Below are 10895 nucleotides of genomic sequence, written 5' to 3' on the forward strand. Positions count from 1 at the left end.
CGGAGCTCTTTATAGAAAAGCCCCTCCCTGGCTTCTCCATGGGGAGCGGGACGTGCCAAGTGGCTCCAGAGATGTAGCTGGTCTCGGAAGGAGATGATCTCCATCCTGCCCTGGACTCCATGGCCCAGAGCTCATTTCTAGGGCTGCATTTCGTTTTGAAGACCGTGTCTTGATAGAGGGAGTTAGTAACCATAATGCACTGAGACGTGGATGATTAGGGGGAAAAGTAAACAGAGAAATGTGTGAGGAGTGAGAGAGGGAGAGAGGGGAGGCTGTGGAAGACCTGAAACGCCTCACGATTGCTCCGTGTATTTCAGGACCCATTCAGGCAGCAGGAGGGTTATGTTCAGTTCAGTTCAGTCGCTCAGTCGTGTCTGACTCTGCGACCCCCTGGTCTGCAGCACACCAGGCTTCCCTGTCCATCACCAGCTCCTGGACTTTGCTCAAACTCATGTCCATCAAGTCGGTGATGCCATCCAACCATCTCATCCTCTGTCATCCCCTGCTCCCCCCGCCTTTGATCTTTCCCTGCATCCGTGAACAGTATGAAGAGGATTACATTCGGTCATCATTAAAAAATTAAGACCAGTGGCTCTGGTGTGCAGTCAGGCGGGTTTCAGGAAAAAAGATGAGAACAAACATCCTAATTCCACGTGTCGGGCTCCCCAGGTGGGAGGCGAGGCCCTCGGAGGGTTGAGCTTCACCACAGGGAGAGTCTGTCGGAGCATCCAGAGTGGAGCGGACAGTTGACACTGGTGACCTGAGTCTCTTCCAGTCCCCAAGAGGCAGGATTTTAGGTTAGATAATAGACATGAGCAGATCCCGGTGTCTTGTGAGCACCTGGTGACCTGTGTATTTGATCGGGATTCTCCTTTTGAGAAGCACTGCTTCTGGTTGGGTTTCACGTCAGACGCCGTTTCTGCCTCGAGTGTTGACAGTGAGATTGACCAGCGGCCGCCTTGATTCCCACAGGTCTTCCCGGCCCCCCGGGCCCCCCAGGTCCGTTCAGCATCATCAAGGGGGAACCAGGGCTCCCTGGGCCCGAGGGCCCCGCGGGTCTGAAAGGGCTTCAGGGACCTCCAGGCCCGAAAGGACAGCAAGGTAAGAATAAGTTGGCTGGGCAATCAGGGGGCATGGGGTCAGGAGGGGCTGACGTGGGCGGGCTTCCCTCTTCACCCACGTGTCTCAGGTCAGTCTCTGGGGTGGTGACTGTGAAAACCTGTATTTGAAGATGACTTTCTTATCTTCCCTTAATGTATATCAAAACCACGTGCAGTTTTCAAAGGGGCCGAAAAAGGCCAGAAGGTCTTCCCTGGTGGCTCAGTGGTAAAGAACCCGCCTGCCAACGCAGGAGACGCGGGTTCAATCCCTGGGTTGGGAAGTTCCCCTGGAGGAGGGAAAATGGCACCCCACTCCAGTGTTCTTGCCTGGGAAATCCCATGGACAGAGGAGCCTGGTGGGCTGTAGTCCATGGGGTCTCAAGAGTCAGACGTGACTGGGTGACCGACCACACGTGCACACGTGGAAAAAGACCAGAATGAAACAGGGAAAAGGCAAGGGGAACGTACAGCTCAGCACTGCTGTGCTCACTTAGATCAGCGTGGGCGAAGGCTGGGGAGAAGTGCCTCTCCGGCCGCGAGGTGGGGGCGGCAGGGAGCAGTGGCCTAGAATCACGGGAATTGGTGCTCTCCGTGGTGGCCCAGAGGCTCTGCCCAACCAGTCAGGATCTGTGCAAATCCTTAAGATTCCAGATACTGCAACCTAGACGCTTTCTGCTTCTTGGAGCTAAACAGTCCCCACTTTAAAAGCTACTGCAGAGGGGCGGGAATGGAAAAATAAAGAAGAAGGATAATATTTAGAGTAGCAAGTAAGCATCACAGAAATTCCAGGTTCAGTGCCCCTAGAATGCAGTGTGTGCGTGCAAACAGAAGAACCACCCCATCAATAAGTCTGATGCTTGAACGTTATCTGAGGCACCAGAATAAGGCCGAGGGGGAAACACTTGAGAAAATGAAAATGCATCGAATCTCCCCAAGCCCCCACATGCCTGCCTTTCCCCAAACTGCCTGCCGAACAGTGACAACAGAAGCAGGGAGAAGCCGGGGAGAACCCTGAGCTCCGTGCAGGGGTCGGTCTGGCCGTGGCCCCTGCGGCCTGCGCATCGCTCTTCGGGCTTTTGGAGAAAGTTTCCCGCTTGCAGTCCCAGGCCCTGTGCTGGCATCTGCGGAGGCCAGAGAAGACATTTCAAAGGGGGAGGAGGAGGTACAGCCCGTGGATGGCTCTCCACGAGCAGATCCTGACCCCTCTCTCCTCTCTCTCAGGTGTGACGGGATCCGTGGGCTTGCCCGGGCCCCCAGGTGAGCCCGGCTTTGACGGCGCCCCAGGCCAGAAAGGAGAGACGGGGCCCTTCGGCCCTCCCGGTAGGTGCGCTGTGTCCTCCCAGCTTCACTGCCCCTTTGCTGCGTCTTCTGGTTCGAAGCCTCAGGTCCGGGCACGCGAAAACCTGCAGAACGCGTTTCTGGAAAGACTTCCAGAGGAGTCTGTTTCTTAGGAGAAACAGAATCTCACAGCGGGGCTGCGGGTTGTCATCATTCTTTTCTGGGTCGGGAGACTGTTGGTCACAGCTCGGTGTTTCCCCGATGTGGACATGACTGAGAGAAGGCCGGTAGACGGCCCTGTGCGGTTTCATAAGGGTCTGTGGCTCAAACTCGCCATTGCAGCAGCGGGCAAGGGGGAGCAGATAATGACGCCGTGTTGGCCAGAAGGCCGCTGGCTGCTCCTGGTTCAAGTTGAGCTGCTTCCCAAGAGGTGGGAACTCAGAGGTCCCATCATGGCTGAGAAGCCAGAGGCCGAAGGTGCCGCTGAATGCTCAGAGGGCCCAGCCCAGCAGGAGGCCCTGGGACAGACTTGCAGCCACGTGGTCACCCCTGGAGATGGGAGGACACTCTGCAAGGAGCTTCCTTCCTGCCCTGTTTCTGCAGGCGGCCTCGGGCCACTGAGGCTGGGACGCTACCTTCAGAGGAGGTTGTCAATAATTGTATGATAATCCTCGCCCACAGGAGCCCCCAGTGCTGAAAGAATACAGATCACGCCATTTATTCCTGTATCGATGATTTCATGTATTTCATTTATTCACTGAACTGAGCTCTTTGAGTGTCTCTTTGCCCCAAGCACGGTGCTTTTAACCTGTCCGGCGGTGGGATGCAGAGAGGAGCGGCCGAGGCTGCAGATCGGAGGCGGTGGCTGTCGGTGGCCGCGCCATCTCGCCCGTGCGTAACTAAGGAAGCGGCTTCTCTTCCGTCTTGCAGGTCCACGTGGCTTCCCGGGTCCGCCCGGCCCCGACGGGCTGCCGGGATCCATGGGTCCCCCGGGCACCCCATCAGTCGATCATGGCTTCCTTGTGACCCGGCACAGTCAGACAACAGACGACCCCCAGTGCCCTCCTGGGACCAAAATCCTCTACCACGGCTACTCTTTGCTCTACGTGCAAGGCAACGAGCGGGCGCACGGCCAGGACTTGGGTGAGGCCCCTGAGATGTGTGTGTTCCTTCTGAGTTGCGTCTCCGGTGCTGGGTGGTGCTGGGCTGTGTTCCTCTCCGGTCCTGTGGTCCGAGGTGTTGCCAAGACCTAGCTAAGGGGAAGAGCCCTGTTTCCCTCCATCCTTACCAAAGGCCACCATATTACTAACGGGGAGCCAGGCAATCGTAAAGGCTGACTCTCCAAAAAAGTTTAATAGAACTTTTGACCTCTTCCTTAAGTGATCAGATGGGATTAAGATTTCTGGAGTAAGCGCACAACAGTTTGCATTCATTGTTGTAAAACAGAGCAGCTTTACTGTTGCTCTTTTTAAAAACGTCCACGTTTTCTTGGCCAAAATTCCTTTGCTAATCTCTGTCCTGTAAGTTTAGGTGGACAGAGAGGATCATGTGTTTGCCATCATTTTCTTAGTCTCCTCCGGATCTGCTCCTCCAAATTATATTTTAATGTTGTGCGCCTACCTCTAACTTTCACAGAGGTTGGGAACATGTAGAAAGACAGCTCTGCATTTTGTCAGAAACGTTGTCCAGTGAGTTACTGGGCTGTTGTAGAGGGAGCTGCACATTAAATTCCTTCTGGAGTTCAGTCCAGGAAAAGGTTTCTCTCTCTTGATGAACCACTTTGTTTCCATTCAGCAAAACGTCCTGCTAATTAAAAGCTAATGGGGTTTTAAATTAATGCTCGTTTCCAATCATACTAGTGTGTTTATTTCGCTGTGTTTCTTCCTCCTTTCTGTAACTTCACACGTCTTTATTTCCGTCTTCACGCGTGTGAAGGATAGATGTCTGTTTTAATTTCAAGCGTGTTCGTTTCCATCTTCACGCGTGTGGAGGGCGTCTGGTTTCCGTCTTCACACGTGTGGAGGGCGTCTGTCGTCTGTGCTTGCTGGCGCTCGCCGTCTGGCCCAGGCAGGCTGTCAGTGGTAATCCGAGGCCCTCTCCCCGCGCAGGCACGGCGGGCAGCTGTCTGCGGAAGTTCAGTACCATGCCCTTCCTCTTCTGTAACATCAACAATGTCTGCAACTTCGCGTCCCGCAACGACTACTCGTACTGGCTGTCCACCCCGGAGCCCATGCCCATGTCCATGGCTCCCATCACGGGGGAGAACATCCGGCCCTTCATCAGCAGGTGAGTCCAGCCCGTCGGAGCAGACACACTACTGAGGGAGAAAGGCCACTCGTCCTCAGGGCGGAGGTTATTTTTGTGTTTTTCCATTTTCCTCCCAAACATTCAATTCATTGCCATTCTGTTTACTGATTGTGATACCTGAGCTCTGTGATAGAAATCATCCATGCAAAGGATTGGATGTAAAAGTCAGTTATCCTCTTAAAAGTTGTAGTGCAAACCCTGGGTGAGATAGAACACATATCTCGTGTGACTCGCTGGGGTGACCACCTTCCCTGCCACGAGCGAGCAGTGTCTCTGGAATTCCCGCAAACATGGGAGTATCTTCACTGCTTTTTTCTTTCTTAAGATATATATTTTTGGAATCACTCCCTACCCCCATGAAATTTAAAAATAATTTTTTATTTTTGATCGTAGTAAAATACACATAACATAAAATTTACCATCTTAACCATTTTAAAGTGTGCAGTTCAATGGCACTTAATGTAGGAACTTAACTATGGGTGTGAGGGAGTCCTCAAGAAACTGTAACACCTCGGACATAGAGTCCGTCTGTGCTTTATGTGTAAGAAGATTATACTGATGTACTGTGTCCATCACATGTGTATGTCCTAAGAATTTTCTTATTCTCCTCCACTCCACCAGTTTTTGCGCCCTGAAGGTAATACTCTCCCCACTGAGAATGCGTATGTTTGAGTGACTTCCCAAATTAAGTGCTTGCCACACTAATTAATGTCTGGGGTATGTTTTCAAGTCCCCAAGAATCTGCCTGGTAGGAAATAAAATGGGAAATTGAAATTATTATGACCGAAAAGTACACAGTCGTCTTATCTTTGCTTCTTTCCTTCTAATTAAAAAGTTGCTTCCTTAGCTGCACTCAGAGGTAATAGAACAGAGGCAAATGTATGAATTTGTTTCACTGAGAAACTAGTCTTCTACAGAGAAGATAACAGAGGATAAAAAGAATGACAAGGCGGGCCAAGTTTGCCTTAGCAGAGTGAGAAGGAGACAGAACACAAGCGTTTCTGTGTTTCTTTTAGGGAAATAGCAGCTTCTGAACAGGAGGAAGGATGTAACGGTGCCGGCTGAGGGGTGTCTGCAGTCGGAAGTTGGGGCTGGGTGCGTGCTGACCGCCTGGTCCCCAGATGGTCACTGTGGGCTTCGAGGGGGCCGGCCAGTTATAGGGTCTGAGGCTCCATCACGTGGAAGGCTGGTCCAGATCCGTCTTCTTAAAAGAACCTACCGTGTGGACCCGGAGCAGAAAGGCTGGGAGAGTCCTATTAGAAAAGTCAGGTTTTTTAAGGCCTTACATCCAACCACTTTATTTTGAGCTGTAAGAAAACTCACCTCCTGGACATTAAAATGGGAGCTTCCTGGGAGGCCCCTCTGCAAACACAGATGTCCTTCTGCGTATCGGGGTGCCTGTGGGCTATTCTGTGTCGAGACTTTTCTTGCTCAGACCGTGACAGGCGCATGAGAACGAGAACTAACTGCCTTTGTGTTTCTGTTTAGCTTTCCATGGACGACAGGTAGATCGTGATTTTCGTTTCCTATTTACCGTCTTGGCAAACTTGACATTGACCTTGATTTGGCTGGGACACGGGGGCTCTGGGATGAGTCAGGATGCTCCAGAAACCAGCCCAGGAGTAGAGCAGGTCTGGGACCCGCTCTTCCCTGGGGACCCATCACCACGAGCTGTTTAAATGCCCCTAGTAGGTCTGGGACCCGCTCTTCCCTGGGGACCCATCACCACGAGCTGTTTAAATGCCCCTAGTAGGTCTGGGGCCTGCTCTTCCCTGGGGACCCATCACCGCGAGCTGTTTAAATGCCCCATTGCAGGGTTTGCGCAGCTCCTTGTTAGCTAACCCACAGACTCTGAGCTGGAAGAGACCTCAGAAGTCACATCCTCTAAGTCACGGCTCTGAAAGCACGTGTATCTACCTCCCCTTTGGTCATCGTGCCACCTGTTCCTCCCGGGCACCCAGCTCCCGTGGTCACTTTGACTTGGTGGTTTCTGACGACCTCTCAAAACTCACAGGTTCTTTCCAAGGCCTTTCCTTTGGGGACGCCCTAAAGCTTAATTTCAGAAAGAATTAACGACACAAAATCCTCCCTTTCCAGCAGAAAGAGCAGCAAGCTTTCTGCTGTCACCCGGACACAAGCTTCTAAGCACTTTCTGACTTTCTGCAGACGCGAGGCATCCATAGCTGTGGATGGTTTAATTGCCCTAGAGCACAGACCACTGGTCTGAGAGCCGGAGCTGAGCTCCGATTCTGCCTTATACACCAACTCTGGTCTCAGGCTCTCATGAATAACATGGAGAAGGAGACTCATGAATTTCAAGGGACGACACAGCTCATTAGACCTGCGACTCTGTCCCGGAACACCCATCTGACAGGGTTGAGACCGCGTCTCTGCAGCAGCCTGAACCTGCCAGCCCAGCAGAGGCTGACATGAGTCCCTTTCCTGCATGCTGTCCGCTCCCGGGCCCGGCAGGCAGATGGTGGCAGATGTGAAAGGCCAATTTCAGTAGCTGTTGTTTAATCGAGCCCTTTAATCCATCTGCATTTGTGTGAATAAAATAGAAGTGGCACAACACACACGAGACTCTCACATCCGGGGAAAACCAAGCGCTCGTTCCGGCCTGTTCCCACGTCGCGTCTATTTTCGTGCAAATGTTCCAGCCCAGCTAGGTGTATTATTAACATCATTTGCAGTCATTTATCAGCACTGTCGGCTCTGTGCTCATTCTGTGACTTGAATGTGGTCACTGCTATTGTTTACTTATTTAACAAACCGTGAGTGCACCCTCAGAGGGTGTCTTAGCAGAGTAGGTGCCAGGCAGAACATTCTGGGTCCAGCCCTGGGCAGGTCTCCTCACTGGTCTGTTGGCTCCAGGTCTGGACGGTCCCTGGAAGGAGGCGCACGTGGGCTGCTGGCCCCAGGCTCATTGTTTTTCTTAGTTACTGTAATTCAGCAGATGTTCTTCCATTGACGATGATTCAGGGCTTAAAGCACCGTGTTCCAGAAGCACTGGCCCTTGAACGGCACCATCTCCTTTTTCTTGAGCATTCCGTGTGTTTGCTGAGGTCCGTGCTCATTGCTGAAACGCCGGAGCATGCTGTGGTTCGCAAAGGAGACACAGACGTCTCCTGCGGCCCCAGCTCCCCCGGGGGAGACGGGCCCTGTTACAACCTGGCTCCGGGTTGCCTTCCCCTTATAACAGAGCAGATGGGGAAATGACAAGTGTTGAGTGTGGCTCGGAGTTTAATATTTGAACACCAAGGCAACTCTATCAAATCAGTGAGAAGCCCTGGGCCTCAGAGTCCAAGCAGGGCACCTGCTCCGTTTGATGAGATGTCACTGGACTGGAAAGACCGAGTGCAGAGCTGGAGAGCGGGTGCCGGGGAGGGGTGGGGGGTGGGCTCCTCGCGCTGAGCTGAGGGTCTTGGCTCCGGTTCTTCGCAGGTGTGCTGTGTGTGAGGCTCCGGCCATGGTGATGGCCGTGCACAGCCAGACCATCCAGATCCCGCAGTGCCCCACCGGCTGGTCCTCGCTCTGGATCGGCTACTCCTTTGTGATGGTGAGTGTTTGGAGCAGCTCCGTGTTCCCCCAAAGAGACGCCCATGACCTCCCCATCTCTCCTATCTGGCTACTGTCCTCACTGCTGGGACGCCCTGCGAAGCATCCCCAGGAGCCTGGCCCCCTCTGCCGGGAGGGGACACTGTGGGGGGGCGGTGTCCAGCGCCAGCCCAGAGCTCTCCTCTTCCTTGGAGAGGCTGTTCTGGGATGACCGGATGAGACGCTGAGTTGGAGCCTCCCTGGGGGAAGCAGGGAGGGGGGTCCCGTTGAGGGGGTTCCCATCTCAGCTTTGCCTGAGAGGTGTGATCATGGTCAGATCTGGAACGTTCTGGGACCCTGGGGTCCTTGTCTGGGAATCCAGGGCGTTAGCTCTGTCCTCACATGTCCCTTCTGGCTCTCAATCCAGAGTCTGCTTTGCTTGTGTCTGAAGTAGCCGTCCTGGAGAGGCTGTCACACCAGACACTTGTATGTCATTCACTTCATGTTTTCATTTCTGAGGACCCTGCGTCAACCCATTTGAACAAACAGTTACCATAGTGGTTTTATTTCCTCTTTTTCTCTTAGTTTTTCCTTTTCAAAGAAAAAAACGGATCATTTTTCTTGACCTTATAAAAGCACATGTAACATCTAACATAGCAAATAAAGGATCTTCGTGATCCTGTATCAGTTTGGGTAGAAAGTCTGAGGCTACTTCAGTTGGTCCCAGCATCCTTTGCACGGCCTGGCTGCCATCGCAGGCCCCGAGTTAGAAGAGGTTTCAGTGTTCTGCAGAGAGAAGAGTCAGGACGGCGTTTGTTTCAGGGCTGATGAACCGGACTGGTCATCTCCCATCCCGGCCGGCAGCTGGTTCCTGGCGCTGGGGGCACGTGGCCTGAGGCCACGGGGAGGTGTGGGTGCCCGTGTGTGACCGCAGGAGGCAGAAGGGGCGGCTCTGCAGGGAGGAGCACCCGATCCCCGCTGACTCACAGTCCTGTCTCCCCGCAGCACACCAGCGCCGGGGCTGAAGGCTCTGGCCAAGCCCTCGCCTCCCCCGGCTCATGTCTGGAGGAGTTCAGAAGCGCCCCCTTCATTGAGTGCCACGGCCGCGGAACTTGCAATTACTACGCGAACGCTTACAGCTTTTGGCTTGCCACGATAGAGCGGAGCGAGATGTTCAAGTGAGTGGCTCTGGCCCCTCCCCCTCGGTGGCTTTTCTTTGCAGTCAGTTGTGATCCGTACGCGTCACCAGTGCAGAGCCGCAGAGACGGTTCTGCAGCAGTCCTTACAGGCAGTTCTTCTTCCACATGTAAGAACGAATCCCTGAGTCTGTTCTATGGGGGCGGATAACCGAGACCATGCTCAAGGTGGAGCTTAGGTGACAGGCTTCATTCCTTCATTGCTGAAGAACCACGAAAGAGGAAAGGTCGTTTTCCAAAGCAAATCCACGGCAGCAGCATTAAGACAGCTCAAATCTTCAGACAGAGCATGTTAGACACAGTACCTTTGACCAGCAGGCAGAGTGCGAATAACCTTGGTTTTCATGGTGTCTATAAGGCTGAACTGGGCGTGTGTGTTGAGTCGTCAGTGACTGTTTTTTAGGCCTGCATGGAGGAAAATTAATTTCAGCATAAATTGCAGCCAAAATAGATAGGGAGGGACTTGATAGGAGGGAGGGATTCACCTTTGAAAACAACGGTCTCAAGTGGCCGCTGACCTCGAGTTAGTCTGGAGCGGGGCCCGGTTTGTACTGGACGAGAACACGTAAAGAGGCATCTGTGCTGTACTTAGTACCTGCAGGAGCTGACGCAGGGCGCCGAGGGGTCTGAACAATTACTTACTGTTCTTTCCTCCAAATAAGGACGTCTCAGCCTTGGAGATAAGTGATTCTGTCTTTACCTTTTCGGACAGCATTCTGTTCAGCTGGTAAAGAATCCGCCTGCAATGCGGGAGACCTGGGTTCAATCCCTGGGTGGGAAGATCCCCTGGAGAAGGAAAAGGCTACCCACTCCAGTGTTCTGGCCTAGAGAATTCCATGGGCAGAGGAGCCTGGCGGGCTGTAGTCCATGAGGTCACAGAGTTGGACATACCTCAGCGAGTCTGCACACATATCCTATTATATGGCCACTTTAATTTTCAAAAGATTTGATGAGTACATGTTTTAGGTCAGACTTCACGTTTCAACCGTCAAAGGACAGAATTCCTAGGATCAGGAAGCATTTGGAACAGTTCCCCTCTGGCCTCCAGTGAGACCCACCAGCATGAACATCTTTGCAAAGTTATGAAAGTATTTTGAGGCCTGGCTGATTTTCCCAGATTTGCTGCTCGTCTTGTCATTCAGTGATGATTTAACGGGCTTCCCTGGAGGCTCAGCTGATAAAGACCTGCCTGCAATATGGGAGACCTGGGTTCGATCCCTGAGTCGGGAAGATCCCCTGGAGAAGGGAAAGGCTACCCACTCAAGTATTCTGGCCTGGAAAATTCCGTGGACTGTATAGTCTGTGGGGTTGCAAAGAATTGGACGTGCCCTTAGGATCTGTGTGTGTGAAGAGAAGACTATTTTCTTAGTCTGGGGGCGTTTATAATCGAGTTGAGAAAGCAGAAGTTTGATGCTGGCGTTCGAGGAGGCTGGGGCCGAGGGCGGGGTGGGGTGGGGGGGTGGTCCGTGGTGGGTGG

At 53.0% G+C, this 10895-nt stretch overlaps 1 protein-coding gene across 1 annotated transcript in view; it reads left to right on the top strand.

Annotated features, from left to right (window-relative positions):
- COL4A1 (collagen, type IV, alpha 1) overlaps nucleotides 1-10895 on the top strand; it is a 78869-nt gene that overhangs the window by 66242 nt on the left and 1732 nt on the right. Inside the window, exons 45-50 of the mRNA XM_010831463.1 lie at nucleotides 973-1101; nucleotides 2322-2420; nucleotides 3309-3521; nucleotides 4487-4664; nucleotides 8130-8244; nucleotides 9228-9400. Coding sequence (XP_010829765.1) covers nucleotides 973-1101; nucleotides 2322-2420; nucleotides 3309-3521; nucleotides 4487-4664; nucleotides 8130-8244; nucleotides 9228-9400 — 907 coding nt within the window. The remainder of the gene's footprint in view (nucleotides 1-972; nucleotides 1102-2321; nucleotides 2421-3308; nucleotides 3522-4486; nucleotides 4665-8129; nucleotides 8245-9227; nucleotides 9401-10895) is intronic.

Source organism: Bison bison, unplaced genomic scaffold (assembly GCF_000754665.1).
Source record: "Bison bison bison isolate TAMUID 2011002044 unplaced genomic scaffold, Bison_UMD1.0 scf7180017864527, whole genome shotgun sequence".
NCBI classification, from domain to species: Eukaryota; Metazoa; Chordata; class Mammalia; order Artiodactyla; family Bovidae; genus Bison; species Bison bison.